Source organism: Hibiscus syriacus, unplaced genomic scaffold (genome assembly GCF_006381635.1).
Source record: "Hibiscus syriacus cultivar Baekdansim isolate YM2019G1 unplaced genomic scaffold, ASM638163v2 tig00002338_pilon, whole genome shotgun sequence".
In the NCBI taxonomy this organism is placed as follows: domain Eukaryota; kingdom Viridiplantae; phylum Streptophyta; class Magnoliopsida; order Malvales; family Malvaceae; genus Hibiscus; species Hibiscus syriacus.
Window position 1 is genome coordinate 498,624 of NW_024061926.1, and position 17,622 is coordinate 516,245.

Genomic DNA, 17,622 nt, shown 5'->3' on the forward strand with positions numbered 1-17,622 from the left:
GGTATGATCTCTCCATATGATTTGAGACCATTGACAATCATTGAGAATCTATTCGTCATAGCTTTGATATCTTCATTTGGTTTCATCTTGAAATTTTCATAGCTATGTATTAGAAGACTAATTTTAGATTCTTTTACCTCGTCGGTGCCTTCATGAGTGACTTGTAGTTTATCCCATATTTCTTTGGCGGTTGTACAAGATGAAACTCTTCCATATTCATCTGGTCCAAGAGCACAAAATATGATATGGATGGCTTTGGAGTTGAGCTAAAATATTCTTATCTCTCCTTCACTCCACAATCTTGGATGAGTGAGATGCTTGATATATTCGTCTTCTACAACATTCCATGCTCCCATGTCACTAGCTTGAATGAAATACATCATCATATTCTTCCAATAGGCATAGTTAGCCCCATTGAAGAAATGATGCTTGTTGACGGACATCGAATCGAGACCAGAGTCGACGTTTAAAGTGGAGGCCATTGATGACTTTGATTATTGATGTAACTCTTCCCGAATCGAATCAAGAGGTGATTAAACCTTCAAATGAGTTAGGCTCTGATACCAATTGTTGAGTTAATTGATCGACAGAATTGGCCAAGAGGGGGTGAATTGGCAAATAAAAATATGGTGGAAGCTTTTGTAGAAAATTGAAAAGATTTGTACATCGATTTAGAGTGGTTCGACTTTCTCAACCAAAGTCTACGTCCACTACCTTAGCTATCCAAACTAAGGATTTTCCAACAAATTCATTAATTTGTTCTTTCTTTTGAGGCCAAAGAGATAACCTTACAACACCCTCAAGAATATACCCCAATTCTTGAGAACACTCTTTCTCAAAGAGAAGATTACAAATTTGCAAACTTACAAGGAAATCCTCACAAGGTAGATTGATTGCACAATTCTAGAACAAAGAAAATAACACTCAAAAATGAATACAATTGAGTACAAGTAGTGTTCTTGAAAGCAAAATGAATATTGAATGAAAAATAGGCTTGAAATGCTCAAACTTGAGGTTTGATGCTTTCTCTTTGATTCTCTCTTGATTCTAGTTGCTTGTTGTTTCTTGTTCTTGAGCAATTGCTTCTAAGCTTGTTTAAATACACCTTCAATTGATTCTGAACGTTGGGGATGATTAGTGGAGTCAATAGAGTCGTTTAAGTGTGAAAACAATTAATATTAGTGGTTGGGAGCGTCTCATGCATCAATGCATACCCTAGGTGCATCGGTGCATCAAGTGTAAAATTCAAATATTTTAACCGTTGGACTCTCAGTGATTGGTGCACTAAGAGTGCATCGATGCATAAAATGCATTCGATGTTTTGAAATAGCCTGAATGCATCGATGCATGGTCTTGTGCATCGATGCATCAAATGCACTAAGTGCATCGATGCATGGTATGTGCATCGATACATAAAATGCATTCGATGTTCAATTAATTCCATGGTGCATCGATGCATGGATTGGTGCATCGGTGCATCACTTTTAAAATTTGATTTTAGGCTTGATTTTGGTTCAAAATACTTTGTGAAAATTGTTTCAAAAATAGTTTAAGTATAAAACACAATTTTACACATTTAGTAAGGTTTGAAATGATCTTGAAAGACTTGGAGTAATAATTTGATATTTGATTAATTGAATCGAATATACTTTAGAAAATCATTTGTAAAATCTTAAAATTCATTTAAACTTAGTTTGTTATATCGAAATATCAAAATGTTTTCAACAGTGTTAAATTTGGCTTTAATAGCTTCTATATTTTTGTTATCTATTGTTTTAATCTAGGGAGGGATAAGAAGTTGCTTTGGGACCATCTTATTGAGCTCAAGAGCTCTTTTGGTGATCACCTAGGATTTCTTTTGGGGTGATAGCATGCAACGAAGCATTCAAATAAAGTTTATTATAAAAATACAAAGACATAGATATGACAAGTAAACATGTATTAGGCTTTAAACTATATATATTTCAAAGGCCAGATAAAAAGGAGTTGCTGAGGAATTATAACATACACTCAAAAAGTTTTAACACGTGAAGATCTATGAGCACAACAGCACCCATAGTAATATAAATAACTAATTTATTATGGAAGTCCAAAAATTTACTGGAGGAACGGTATTCTAGAGAGAGAAACGGATTGTCAAATTTTGTTAAATGCATCTTATCTAATCTAAGCCCATACAATATGTCAGGACAGGTGCTATGACAATTGAATGGATGAAAAGGGGTGTTCTATTCTAAAAACCTGGACAGAACTCCAGAATAAAGCTTAAACATGGTTCTGCACTTTTCCTAAAATAAAGCATTGCAGTAATAAAGATGATGAACATATAGATTTCATTCCACCTTTTCGGTCAAAGAATTCAATTCATTACTACTAAAATGTTTGAAGACCAATTCTCTTATTATGCTAGTCCAAAGCAACATAATCAAAGTCAACAAAGGGGCAAGAAAATTTAAGCTCATAGAATGTTACCAAAAGATAGAAATTATATTTAGAAGCAATAACAACGAAAAGAAAAAGCAATAAATAGTCTGGAGGCCAGAAAAAATAAATAGGCAATCACCACATTCAAACAAACCACGTAAATGAACTACATGTAAAGTATGCATTATTAGGCCATATAAACCCTCCATATACCTCTATGCATACAAGAGCTATGCTTCATATTCTAGTCATGTTTAGTTACCAGTATGGAGAATAAAACGCGTAGTTAATGAACTGAAATTTTTGGAATAAGCCTCGGACCAAAATCCAAACTGCCATTTATAGCAGCTATAACCCGCCCCAAATGAAATAAGTGTACATCACCATAGACAAAAATTTCAAAACAAGCATCGTACTCACGAGATCAATTGATCATAGTAAAAATGCATGAGCCATGGACATCATCACTTTAAACAATAACACGAAAAAATAGGAGCACAAAATAAAATATCAAATCATTAAAACTAATCATATAGATAATCCGAAGTTTTTGATCAGGTCAATCAACATTAACTATCGACAGGTAGAGAAGAGTACACCACTAATTGAGCTCAAGAGCTCTTTTGGTGATCACCTAGGATTTCTTTTGGGGTGATCTTAATATTGTGGCTCATCCTTCTAAGAGTTTTGAACATGTTTGTAGTGCCCTTATGAAGGATGTGGAGGAGTTCAATTCTTGTTTAGGGGTACAGGGTTTTTTTTATTACACTTTCTTAGGGCCCGTCTTTACTTGGTTATATCATTAGGATGATTCTTTCCTTGTTAGAAAGCTCGATCAAGTTATTGTTTCTCCTTTGTGAACGGTTTTTTTCCTCGGGATGTGGTTTCCTTCTTGGCTCTTTCTGTCTCGAATCATTGTCCAGGCTTTGTTTCTCTTGATGTTGTTATTGGTTTAGCCCCCAAGCCTTTTCGTTTCTTCAACTTTTGTGCAAAGGATCCTGATTTTCTTGATGTGGATTTTAATTGTTGGTGTGCCCCTCTTGCTTAGTCAAATCCTTGAAAGGTTTTATTTTTGAAGCTCAAAAGACTTGAAACCTATTTTGAAGGCCTTAAATAAGGGTAGGTATGGAAAACTACTTGTTCAGGTTAGGGACACGAGGCTGGAGTTGGAGCAGGTGCAATTGCAGGTTTTATTTGAGACCTTTGATGCTTAACTTTAGCTAAAGGAGAAGTATATCTTTAGGGAGCTTCAGGACTTGGTAATCATATGGAGGTTTCAAGTCTAAATATTTTATTTTATCATAAATTATGCCTTTTCCAGTTTATGCTTTGTCTGATTGTGACTGAAACAACTAGTTCATCTCATCATTCTGAGTGTTTACCAGGTTACAAAAATTTTGACTCAGTGAGCATCATTATACCTCCTTCAACTCTTTATGCACCATAAGAACATAAGCAAGGTTTATCAAGCTTCAAAGACTAAATTAGTACCACAATTTGATCAAACAAGCAAAAATCATTGTATTAAAAACCCAATGCTAATTTAAGAGATTTGACCAAGATGATAAAATGCATGCTATGAGAAGTAAAATGCAGGATCAAAAGTGCAAATATAATCTGAAATAGTGTAACAACTTGCATTTCGAAGCAAACCCATTTTCAACACTTGAAAATCAAATTGAGAGAGCTTTGATGGAGACTTACCCAGAATCCGAATGATCCCAAACTAACAAACAGAGGACACTTTAGGGAATTCCAGGAACGATTGAGTTTCCGAGAAACTTCAACGAAGGAAACGAAAAAGGCTTTGACTTGAAGGACTAGAAACTTCTCGTGTCGGTACAAAAATAAAATCGGATCTGGAAATGGAGAAGAAACACCACATATATAATAGAGTGTTCTTTAAAAAAAGATTGTTTTAGAGAAATCAAAACTGGAGTTCAATCTGTGCCGTGGAGTTCAAACAGATAAAAGTCAAATCCCATACCATGGAGTTCAATCTGTGTCGTGGAGTTCAAGAACAAATAACGCTTGGGAGAAGAAGCAGAGGCAAATGGGAAAAAGGGTATTTTTGCCCTTAAAACAAGGAATAAAAGAATACCTAAGAAAAGCAAGGGATTAACATTCCCGGTAAAAAGAGAGAATTTTTTACTGTTGGGAATATATCATTACTCCCTATTGGGAATATTTCCCATCCAAACATGGGAATTTGAATCTGGAAAAAAAATTCCCACCAGGAATCTTGAATTTCATGATCCAATCACCCCCTAACTGTTATAGATATATAATTAAGGCTTAAACTAAAAGGTTCTTCCAAATTATATTCCTTTTTTCTCTCAGCTCCTAAACTGTTTTTTGTCAAAACAAATTCTTAAACTATTATATGTAACCAATTTAAGTCATATTATTTTTCTAATTAGAAAACCTTCTTTGGACCAATAAGATATTACATGTCACACAAAATTAGGTATTTATTTTGACCCAAAAAAATAGTTTAAGGGCTTAATGTGAAAAACAACATAGTTTAGGGATTTAATTTGTCCAAAAAATAGTTTAAGTACTTAAAGTGGTTACATTTTATACTTTAAAGAATTATTGTGACCGAAAAATAGTTTAGAGACTTAAAGAAAAAAAGGTATAATTTAAGGATCTTTTTAGTTTAAGCCTTTAATTAACTTGAATTGAATATTTGATTTTTATTTTTATACGGATAGCTAATTTAAAATTTTAATAAGTATTGAGGATTCAAATGGTAAAAAAAAATACATATATACAACATTTAATTTAGCAATTAAATGTTTGAAGCACAACATTTACTTTAGCGGTGAAGAAGGAAGATTCCACATTATTGTTTGAAGATAGAGTTAATTACGCAAAAGTACTTATAATATAACACCAAATTTGTAGTAATAATAATTAGGGTAAACTACATATTCTGTTTTAATATCCAAACTTTATTTTGTTTCAAAATTATATATAACATTTATTTTAGATTTAAATTGATATTCCACGTTAAGAACTTAATATCGATGTTGACATATCGCCATAAAATAATGTCACATCATCATTGAAATTTTATTTAGTATCTTATTTTTTTCCGTTTTAGTATATAAACTTTATTTTGTTTCAAAATTATATCTAACGTTTAGTTTAGATTTAAATTGATATATCACCATTAAAAACATAACAGTGATATTAATATGTCATCATAAAATAATGTCACATCATCATTGAAAAGAAGTCACGTCAACATTTCGGTAAATATGTTGATATCATTGTTCGAATCGATAATCGCAACGATTAATATGTTAATTTGTTAATATCTTTTTCAATCGATTTGTTGTTGCAAGGATTTTACGAAATTCATATGTCAATCGTTGACATGATGATCCGTGGGAGTGCGATAGCATATCGTGTTTGGCAGTGGAACAAAGGTTGTTCCGATGCAGAAAACCTTCGGGATTGAAAATCCCAAAAGCACGATTATGTTGATAAATGTTATCAAATCGTGAGGTTTTTCTATAAAAACGTAAGTATTATTTTTCAAAAAAAAATCCCACCAGTCATACCGCGACGACCGATGTGCGCTAGGGGCTCCGCCTCTTAACCCCTCATCAGCAGTACAAATTGAAGGCCCATATTAATTTTTTTAACAAAGGCGTAAGAACGTGTGTGTGTGTATATATATATATATATATATATATGATATGTTTGTTTTGCACGGTGTTTGACATGCATGGTTATAGCCCTTGTTCACTTTATAATGGCTTAATTTGAAATACGGTCTGTGAGCAGTGCCTTTCTATATCTCTGTTGTATTTCTCTTCTCATCTTACTCCCTCGTATGTAAAACGAGTTTCTTTTAAAATTGTAAACCCATGAAGATTCTCAAAGAGAAGAAGAATGACGAGAAGATACCTAGAGAGCAGTCTTAGGCTTTAGGGTTCTTGGTTCTCCTATTGGCTTGGGATGGGCCACCTTAGTCATTGTTTTGGGATATAACCATTGCATCTTATTTATTGTTATATTTGTTATGTCTGTAATGCATCAAATGATAAAATAAGAATGAATATTGATGAGATCAATAAGGGCCTAATATTAAAATGAACAATGATGAGATAATTACGCAAATCCCTATTTATAATCTAAGTTAACTTAACCGTCCAATATTTACCCTCGTTAAGGCTTCGATCGATATTGTGTGGGCTTTGTCAAAGCATTGGCACATAAATCTATATTGGTTAAACGCGAAAAATAAGCAAGTGATATTCACCGGTTGAAATTTTGGTAATAACTTAGTTAGGTTATTCTAATAGGATTAGAAACCTAGAGGTTAAATATTTGGATAAGTCATGAGATGACTTGAACAAAAGTTGTTCATCAAAATGAGGAGTTACATGAGATGTAACTAGTAAAGTGTTACTTACCTAAATAATCATTATCCTAAAAGAAAAGTCAAAGCTGGTTTAGGAAATTGATGTATTATGGATCCTCACCCACTAGAAAATTTTTCGTTGAATTTTTCGAAATTAAAACAGAGAGGGTTTTTAATTTTGAATAAAATAGTGGGAGTAATTTGTAAATAAAGTCCTATTTATAAATTTTAATTTGGTACTTACTTTAATATTTCCATTGTTGTAGATTTAATGGCAAACAACACTTTATCACTGCGATCACTCCTTGAGAAGGATAAACTTAATGGCATAAACTTCCTTGACTGGTTTCATAATTTGAGAATTTTTCTCAAACAGGAACGGAAGGAATATGTCATTGAGGAACTTGTTCCTGATGAACCGACAACTACTACTTCAAGAGCTGACAAAGACAAATTCAAGAAACATATGGATGCTATGTTAGATGTTGGATGTCTAATGCGTGTCACCATGACTCCTGAGCTTCAGAAGCAACATGAGGACATGGTTTCATATGAGATGATTCAAAATCTCAAAGAAATATATGAAGGGCAAGCAAGTCAAGAGAGATATGAGACCTCTAAAGCTCCATTTCAATGCAAAATGGCAGATGGAACTCCTGTAGGAGCTAATGTCATCAAGATGATGGGCTACATCCAAGCGTTGGAAAAGCTGGGATTTCCTCTCAAAGATGAATTGGTTACTGATGTTTTCTTGCAATCGTATAGTTTTGAAAAACAATAAAGTTTAGGTACCAAAATGGAACAAAATTAATCATTTAGGTAAATGTGTTGTTTATCCTAATAATTAATTAGAGGCAATCATATAATTGAATTAATTAAAGTCTACCTATAGGGGTTGGTTCAAGTAGTAAGCAACTTGATATCGCATAAGGTCTTGAGTTCAAGTCCTTGTGTATGCAGAAAGTCCCTATTAGGAGATTCACCCACCAATATAAGTATGCGACGCGGATCGATTCGAATTAGTCAAGATCAAACCTTGAAACTAGGAATACAAAAAAAATTAAAGACTAAAAGTAGCATTCAAATTAATGAAAAACAAAGGGCAAAAACCCAGAAGTCGATACCCGAACCAGTAAGCAAAGATCACAACCGGTGCGCTCTTGACTTCCTCCACTATCGCCCTTAAAGTCTCCCATCATATATCCACAAAAAATAATACATTTTTGAACCACAAAATTACTAAAACTGCACTACCCTGATAATTCCACTACTTGATTTTCAATAAATTACCAATAACTTCCCCAATTTATCATCCCATCTTCAATCCCAAAAAAAAATGAGGATGTTACGGGTAATTCACCAAGGACCAAGACCCTATTTTTCTGATGCATTACCAGACTCACTGCAAGAGACTGCACCATTTCCTTTATCAGGGAAGCTAAGGGTGCTACCGCTACTACTCAGAGCCGCCCTGATTTGGTGAACGGTTTTGCATAAATGGTTATTGATGGTGGCAATGCTCGAGAGACTGATCTTTGCTAATGGAATTGTGCTGGCAAGAACTTGAAGTCCAACGGTGAGTAAACTGCCTGCAGACGTATGTCCATTTTCGTCTTCTGTGTTGCCATCATCTTTGATACGTTCCATTGGGGTTATGAAAAAGCCTAACGGAAGCAATGGGATGCAAGATGTGTCGTTCCCGCTCATTGCAACCTGAACGGAATCGACATCGACAGTTGAGTACACAACGAGGCTGCCGGATCTATCGGTGCAGCTCTCTTGCAGCATCAGCTCTACGTGCTGTGAGGACTTGCCGGGAACCTACATTTAGTGTAATTAGAAGTTATATGCAGAAATACAACTTTTAACAAGCCGAGAAGGAAACTTACATTGATTCTAAGAAGTGAAATGCAGTTTCCAGGATGGGCGCCATTAGCAATGTGAGCCACTTCTTGTATAGCATTCCCATCTGAAAGCACCTCCAGCTGCAAAATATTACATTAGAGTGCTGCAATCCAAGAGGAAGCTAAAAAATGCAAACAGACGAAACAAAATGGAACCTGAGCTCTGAGGCGTTCATCCCTCAAAAGGTCAAAGATTTGGTGGTGAGGATATGGCAGCCAAGTAGAGGAAACAGCACAAAGAATGAGACCATTGGGTTGCCCTGGTTCAGTGACTTTCCTTGTCGTGATTCTGACAGTATCATCATCGGAATCTGGAATAGCTGTCCATAACTGATCACTGGAACAGCTGACGTCGACACAGAATGATCTTATCATCCTTTGAGCAAGTCTCATCAGATTCTTCCTTGCTTCAAGGGAAGGTATCACTGAAAGCGAAAGAAACAATGGGTATGTGTGACGCTCATTATAATGGAAACCAAATCATAAAAGGTGGATTCTTTTGAACCTCCTATGTCAGTGATATTTCTGGCTAGGAGGCTAGCAATCCTTTCACATTGTCTCTCTAGAACAGCTAACCAACGATTTGCTCCAAAAGCCATCCCACTCTGAACGAAATGGCTAAGTATCTGATGGATAGGTTTATCCTCTATCTCTGCATGTTCAACCCAAGTAACCTGCAATTATGTCTAATATCAAGTCATGCGCAACTTCAATTGGAAACCTTTATGTACACAAGAGAAAGATATTTTTCACGCACCCTTGAGTACCCGTTAGGCATGTCATGAATTAAACAGCCAGATGGCCTTCTCTTGTATAAGGGAAATGAAGACTGTAAGTTATTATGAAAGCCATCCAGTGGGAAGTCAACAATTGCCCAATACGTTTCATCGTCCAGATTTTGCTGTTGGCAATAACGAAGGAAATATGCCTCTCGAGTGGGCACCAATGGAGACAGTACTTGCAATTCTGCATACATCTGCTCAAACAACTTATAAGATGGACGATTATAAGTTTAATGAATATAGTGTAGACATTGAATGAAATTCGAGTGTATACCAGCTGGAGGCAACCATTAGTCCCTGAAACACCTGGTGATATAACTTGAATACTTTTGGCTCTAGCAACTATAGAGGGAAAGAGCTCGGTCCATTTGTTCTACAATTGTAAAGAAACCACTTAAAAAACGAGATTTATGCCATTAACAAAGGCAATCGTGGGAAATTATAAGAGAAAATTCAAGGAAAGGAAGCGTACGGCATCAAGGAATGCATCTACCAAGGTGATGCTATTCATTATAACAACTGCACTATCACGGCTAGCCTCAGTCCTGAACTCACATGAGCGCTGCATGACATTTAATGGCCAATGGAACACCCTGGCATGCTCTTGGGTGTTAAGTAATTCCTTGCCGTTTTCGTTGCTTCGGATCCATAGTGGTTCATTTGATCGGCACATCTTCACCAGTTCATCCACGGCAGACGTAGCAAGCTCCATGGCAATAGTCTTCTCCTCCTCCATAAAAGATAGACTGTTATTATCGGGAAAGGAGGCTGCTTCTGACAGTATTGGAGCAATAGGCTCAGGGAATTGCCTTGGATAAATGTTCATGTCCAAATCTAATGAAGGTGGCATTAATGCACCCATTGTTTGGATTGGCCGCCCCATATATCGTGAGGCAATGGCGCAGACACGTTCCAACTGTTAACATATCAACATTATGCTTACTGATAATATATATAAATAGATAAAAGTAATATGGTGATGAATAACCTCTTCTGCAAGTCGTGCATTCTCCATACGAAGTTCATCGAAGGAAACACATCCGGGAACAGGCGCATCACCACAATTTGGACAAACAAGTTTGCATAGTTCCGCTTGAAGGCGATAAAACTCATTCTTGAGAGACTCATTCTCAGCTCTAAGTATCACATTCTCAGATCGATCTTGTTGAGCCTAACAATTAATTTAAACCAACAAACAATTAAAGATTATACAAAATTAAACATAAATTACATCCTAAACAGCCTTAATGAGTATAATAAATTATATAATCTGCATTAACTGTAAGAACCCTTTAGCGATCACATGAGCAGGTAAATGAGTTTAATGCCAGTCCACATTTATGAATACAGACTGTAGTTGCAGTGACCCCAAATTCAAGATGATCCCATCCTTCCGTTTTACTTTAGGGTTTGAGCTGAGTTTTTTCACTTTAGGGTTTAATTTTTCAGTATGCGTAGAGAAAGACCAGAGAGAGAGAGAGAGAGAGAGAGATGTAAATAAGTTGTTTAATTTTCACCTTCATCTGAGTGCGGCGATTTTGGAACCAAAACTTGACTTGCCGAGGCTTAAGGCCAAGTTCTTGGCTGAGTCTCATCCTTTGCTTGTCATCAGGATGGGGACACTCCTTAAAAACACTGCAAAAAACCAAGCATTGGTCTCCATAAACAAAGGCAATGTTATAATTATGAACAGGTAGAAAAAAAAGAGAGTTAAAGATACGTGCAAATACGCTTCCATTTCTTGGATCTGGCGAGCAGTATGTCGATGGTAACGTTTTTTCTTGAGGGCTTGATCACTGCTATTTTCTTCATTCCCAGTTTTGTCTTCAGCTTGTAGTTCGCTACCAGACCCGCTTTCCATATCCTCTTTCCCTCTCAGAAATAACCCATTTTCTTCTTTCTGTAACCCCTCGAAAATAACGTAAAATGAATAAATAGTAGTACAAGTTAAGCAAGAACAAGGGAAGATGAATGACTTACAGGGATCATAAGAGGTAAAGGTTCGAAAGGCAAGAAGTTGAAATTAGGGTTTTGAAATGTTGATGTAAACAAGGCTTCTGAAGAAACCACGTTCCCTCCCATTGATGAAATGACTTGATAATCTCCATACATTTTTTTTCGTTTGGACTGAACTAAAATGGATCTCTTGGTGACACTGCAACGATCAAATAGTGTAAGACAAAAACATCTTCACCAAAGAGAAATTTACTCTAAAATTAAATGCAAAGCGATTAAAGTAGTGAAACTTGATAAATGAATGATGGGATCTTTTCCCAGAAAAAAAAAGGAAAGAAAGACCATAACTTCATCTTCTAAACCACTCTACCAAAAAAAAGGTTTTGAACGAAGGTATTTTGACATGTAGACTGAAAATCCACCATGAACCAAGCACCAGAAAATAAAGTAAAAAACTGAGTGAAACCGAGAATAATAAAGATAATAATAATTAAAGAAGTTAATGTAGGAGTAAATACCACAGCCAATGTTGTCAGTGTTTCCTCCACAGAGAAGAAGAGGAGGAGGAAGAAGAGAAAGAAGACAACTCTCCAAGTTCTTCCTTTGCTTTTTTACTTTGATTTCTATACCTAAAATAGACACACACATCTATGTCCCTCTCTCTATGTCTTCTTGTAATAAACTTTTAGGTGAAATTCCAATGGCAATCCTTAATTCAAATAAATGTTTTAAAAAAGCTTACACTTTATCAAATTAAAGGACTAATCTTATATTTTGACCTAAAGTTACAGTTTCATAGAAATCAGGCAACGCCAGTTACTACGTTTATTGTATTTTTTTTTTACTTGTCCGTTTTGGTAATAAAAGGGATTGAATTGATCTCCTTTCCATACGTTTCCCAATATCAAAAGGTTTTGTTTACTATTTGAACTTTGAATTTTGCTGGTTTTTTCAGTTTAATATCTAATTTTTTAATCCCATTTTAATATTTAAATTATCATTTTTATGTTATTTTAACTCATAAAATAATCGCTGTTCAATAAAAACAGGCAAAACTTTCGAGATAATGTTCTGAAAGAAATTAATTCACGAGCTAATGCACTCCCAAGATTAATTGCTCAAATAGAGTGAAATCCACAGTGTTGGTCGTAGGTCGCCATGCCTTCCGGGCGACCTTGTAGGTCGCCATGCACTCCGGGCGACCTTGTAGGTCGCCATGCACTCTGGGCGACCTACCCTTGCTCAAACAGAGAGAATGAACGTGTTGCATGGCACATGCACGTCCCAACACATAGGTCGCCATGCCCTCCGGGCGACCTTGTAGGCCGCCATGCACTCCGGGCGACCTTGTAGGTCGCCATGCACTCCGGGCGACCTACCCTCGCTCGGCTGCCCTCGGATTCCCTCACATAGCTCGCTCGGTTGCCCTCGGATGCCCTCGCATAGCTCGTTCGGATGCTCTCGAATAGCCTCGGTCGGATGGCCTCGGATGCCCAGCGTGTTGGGACGTGCATGACACATGCTATCTCTTGTAGCTCGCCGAGAAGGCATGGCGACCTAGTAGGTCGCCCGGAAGGCATGGCGACCTACGACCAACACTGTGGATTTCACCTTATTTGAGCAATTAATCTTGGGAGTGCTTTATCTCGTGAATTAATTTTTTCCAGAACATTATCTTGAAAGTTTTGCCATAAAAACATGTCATGTCTCGCTGTTATTGACAGAATTTTTGGGTAGACTGTAGTTTAGTATGAAAATGAAGCAAAAGTACAAGTTTAATTGTCAAAGTGGAAAATAGTTATAATTTTGGGATCAAATGTGAATTAAGGAAAAAGTAAAAAGGGAGAGGAGTGAAGTCAAACGTTTTTAATTAATTTCTTCCTTAATTCACGCGCATAACGACAGCGTGAAGTTAAAGTTCATTTTATTTTGATTCCTTGTTAACTTTCACGCGCTCTTTTCGGGTGCGTTATTTTTGTTTGTTCACATTTTTTACAGAGGGAAATGTCAAAAGTTGTCAAACCCATCAAAGCCTTTTAATACTGATTGTGGGTCCCCTCAATTTTGGATAGTATATTTCTTTTGAATTATGATATAAACATTTATAATTGAAGATTTTGTATTCCATATTTTTTTAATTAATTACATGAATTCAATATATTGATATACTAATCAAGATTTGGTACTATAGAGTCAAAGACGAATCTCTCAGCTTAGTTTTCTCCATTCCTAAACACTAAGGTTCGAACATCTAACATTGCTTAAAGAATATAATGTCTCATCCCACTAAACCAATTGATTGTTGGTGTATTCCATAAACTTTTTAAAGGTTAATATTTATGCCTTAAAATGTATAAATTTTAATAAAGAATTTATCAAATCACCTTAAAAATTAAAAGAGATGAAGTACTATATTTAAGTAATTGTGTCCATGTAAAGTGTGTACCTTATTAATTAATTAAGAAAATTATGAGCATATATTATCTTTGAATAGTATGAGGGTATTTATAATGTAATATGTGTTCAGAATCTTAGATATTGGTAACGCACACAAAGTCACAAACTCTACAGATACAATTGCTTGAAGTCGAGACCTAAAAAAAATAACCTTTTTTATTATTGAACTTGCTTAATAAATTCATGTATTGGCGGTATTTAAATTTATTAAAATATAAATCTTTGAATTGAAGTGTAAAACAAAATATTAAACACCAAAATATAATAAATCCATAGAAGAATTTGCATCATCAATCAACCAATATTCCAAAAAAATTAATAGAGTAACATTCTCTCGAACAGGAATAGACCGAAGAGTAGATGGGATAGTCCCCTCTAAAAATTTTAAAATCCTATTATTTTAAATATTTTTTATATTTTCTATTGAAAAATTATTTTTGACACCTCCCTTAAAACTTTATGATTTTACCCCCATAAAATAAATTTTTGTCTCTTTCCCTACTCTAGAAGGCTTTATATTAAATACTTTGGCTACTATACCTTTAGTTCTATTGATATTAGTGCATATAATATTGGCGATTTTTCTGATAAATCACCCTCATCCTCTTTTATTCAATTTCAGACACCGTTCAGACTATATTTCCCGATCTAACACCCTTTGTAGAAAGGCGCGCCCCCTGAAGCGCGCTTCACGCTGATCTGGCGTCACGTGGGGGTAAGGCGTGCCCCCTAAAGCGCGTTTTATGTTGAGTTGGATACACGTGGCTAAAATACGGCCCCTGGGGCACGCCTTACGCCACGTAGGGCTATAGCGTGGTACAGGGGCCGCGCCTTTTAATTATCACACATGCATAATGCAAGGCGCAGTCCCTGCACCGCGCCTTACATAATTTCATCCACACTTCTCGGCTTTAAAGCATCGTCTCTCCGCTATAAATAGCCCTCTCCATCGTAAACTCTCTCACAACTCCCTCTCAATCGAGAAATTAATACAATAATCCTTTCAATCAGTAAATAACATCCGACAATCCTCTTATATTTGATTCAGAAGTTCGTTCAATCTTTCATTATAAGGTAATTTTGTTATAATATTTTTTTTATAATTATATATGATTATTTGAAAACTTATTATACTAATTGTTTTCAATTAATTTCTGTGTTTGTGAAATTGGAAAACGGGAGCATACGTTGAAATATTTTTGCGGTGTAGGTAATAATATAAAATTATATTATTTAAATTATTTACATTTTTGTGTAAAAATTTTATTGTGTTGTTTTTTTGCAGATATAATATTGTCGCACTTTTAAACTCTAAGAATGATGCGACTTTCAACTATTATTTATTATGATGGAGAAATTAGAGAATATGAAATTGGCGTTGTTTTCGTATCAACTGAGCGTGTTAAAATATCATTCAAGAGAAACATAACTCTTGAGGAGCTGATAACGAAGATTTCGAGGAAGGTTTATGTTGAAAGTAGTAGAAGAATGTCGTCGTTACAGTACAAATTTCTAACATCATTGTTGTCATTAACTTATACAACGTTCGAACTATCGAACAATGATGATGTTGAAATGATGGTTGATTCTCAAAGTAATTATTCAGACGTTGATATTGAGATGTATGCAAAGTTTGTTCAAGTGCATGCTATTCGGGGTCAGTCGTTAAGCTCCCACTATGGGCTGGCTGAACAAGTTGATCAAGTTAACAACCCGACTACAGTAATGTGTAATTATTTTAATGCCATAATGGGAAATCCGCATCATGGTGCTGGCCCATCAACTTCAATTGGGAGACTTTCATCAGCAACTCCTTACGATATGTACCGAAGTGGGTCCACGAACAATCTGTATGGCAACATCACGTCCAGTTCAAGGGGAATGCATTCATCTGCCAATTTATTTGACCTTAATATGGAGATGCCCTCGGCGCAACAATCTGTGCAGTTTCTATTTGAAACGATGGCTTCAAGCTCAAGGGGGAGGCATTTGACTACGAGCTTTTTCGATCTCAATGTTGATATGCCTTCTTGTTCAAGGGGAATGCTTGCAAGTAGTAGGTTCTTCGACCTAAATGTGAAGAGCATGGAGTAACCATCATCTCCACCAGAAGAACTGCTTTGTGAGCCAGGTGCGGATGGAGCTGAGACTGGACTATTCATGCACCCAGAATCACCACAATTCAACTCCGATGATGATGATGATGTAGATGAAGTTCACTCAAATGTGGCACAAAATGACCCTTCAACTCACATGTATGAAGCTGATTATGGTGCAATGTGCGGGCCAGAATTTGCGGATATGCCTCATTTCGGTGACTATAGATTTTACTCATCAATAAATAATGGTGAGTTTTTTAGGCATGGAGTTTTCAAGCAAAGAGGAAGAGATGATGGCTATAAAAAATTACAATATCCATAATTTTGTTTAATCTAGAGTCGACTGCTCCACGACAGAAAAATATGTATGTCACTGTGCCCGACGTGAAAACGGATGCAATTGGATGGTTCGCGTATCGAAGAGGAAGAGGAAAAACAATATATGGGAACAAACAATATACAGCGGTCCTCACACATGTTATGCTGGATGGATTAACCAAGATCATCCCAACTTGGACTCTGAAGTGATCTGCCAAACCATCATGCCCATGGTAAAAGCAAGCTCCCATATAGCTGTTGTTGTGTTGATTTCAGCTATACAATCGCAATATGGGTATATTGTCTCCTATAAAAAAACTTCGTTGGAAAAACAAAATGCCATTGTCAAACTTCATGGCGAATGGGATGCATCTTACAATGAACTTCCAAGTTGGTTTAGGCTGGTGCAGAGGTTGAATCCTGGGACAATTGTGGACTTCGAAACCTCCTATGCATACCATAATGATCTAGTTCTTCGCGATTGATGCCAATTCTATCGGGTTTTTTGGACTTACCCACAGTGCGTTAATATTGTCAAATACTGCAAGCCTGTGGTCCAGATCGACGATACTTTCTTGTATAGAAAATAAAAGCAAGTTTTATTATTGGCAGTTGTCCAAGATGGTAATCACAACATTCTTCCAGTTGCTTTTGCTTCGAAACTTATGTTCACATGTTATCATGAGGGAAAAATCTGTGTAATTTCAGATCGCGGAGCTGAGATCAAAGCAGCAATGGAGTCTTTGGGTCCAATGTGGCAACCACCATTTGTCCAACATAGGTATTGTATCTGACACATTGTTGCGAACTATCATGGAAGGTACAAGAAGAATGATGAGTGACAACTACTTATGCACATGGGTAAGTGAAACTGATGTAGTTTGTTATCTTTCGATCATTTTAATTTTGCAAAGAAACAAAGTTAGTAAGTTCTACATTTTTTGATCAGGTTACGAACTACTTCCTCAAACATTTGAATCAAAGCTTCAAGATTTGCGGGCGAAGAAAGATAAAGGATACGATTACATCAGCCTCATCGATAAAGAAATGTGGACAAACGCATATGATGATGGATATCGATATGGACACATGACGACCAACTTGGCTGAGGCAATTAATTCAACCTTAAAGGGTGCACGTCACTTACCTGTAGCGGCTTTGGCAAAAGCTACATATTTTCGTTTGGGGGCACTTTTTGCGAAGCTCAGGGGACAAGCTCAAACCTGGATGCAAGGCGGTCATGTCTATCACCCTAGATTAGTTGCAGATCTATAAAAAAATTTGTTGCATCAAATGAAATGTTTGTA

The 17,622-nt window shown here is 36.1% G+C and overlaps 1 protein-coding gene across 2 annotated transcripts in view; it reads right to left on the bottom strand.

Annotated features, from left to right (window-relative positions):
• The window catches only part of LOC120145086 (homeobox-leucine zipper protein HDG5-like), an 89,158-nt gene extending 77,546 nt beyond the window's left edge, over positions 1-11,612 (bottom strand). The window contains exons 1-12 of one of the 2 annotated variants that reach the window (XM_039158995.1): positions 11,466-11,612; positions 11,216-11,385; positions 11,003-11,120; positions 10,474-10,656; positions 9,958-10,401; positions 9,760-9,858; positions 9,461-9,679; positions 9,209-9,377; positions 8,860-9,128; positions 8,689-8,784; positions 8,138-8,620; positions 7,988-8,107 (exon numbers count right to left, since the gene is read on the bottom strand). In XM_039158995.1, coding sequence (XP_039014926.1) covers positions 8,174-8,620; positions 8,689-8,784; positions 8,860-9,128; positions 9,209-9,377; positions 9,461-9,679; positions 9,760-9,858; positions 9,958-10,401; positions 10,474-10,656; positions 11,003-11,120; positions 11,216-11,385; positions 11,466-11,597 — 2,346 coding nt within the window. In that variant the 5' untranslated portion in view covers positions 11,598-11,612 and the 3' untranslated portion in view covers positions 7,988-8,107; positions 8,138-8,173. Of the gene's footprint in view, positions 1-7,987; positions 8,108-8,137; positions 8,621-8,688; positions 8,785-8,859; positions 9,129-9,208; positions 9,378-9,460; positions 9,680-9,759; positions 9,859-9,957; positions 10,402-10,473; positions 10,657-11,002; positions 11,121-11,215; positions 11,386-11,465 lie in introns of those variants that run through there. The other variant, XM_039158990.1, reaches the window with a different exon arrangement.
• Between the last annotated feature and the right edge of the window lie 6,010 nt (positions 11,613-17,622).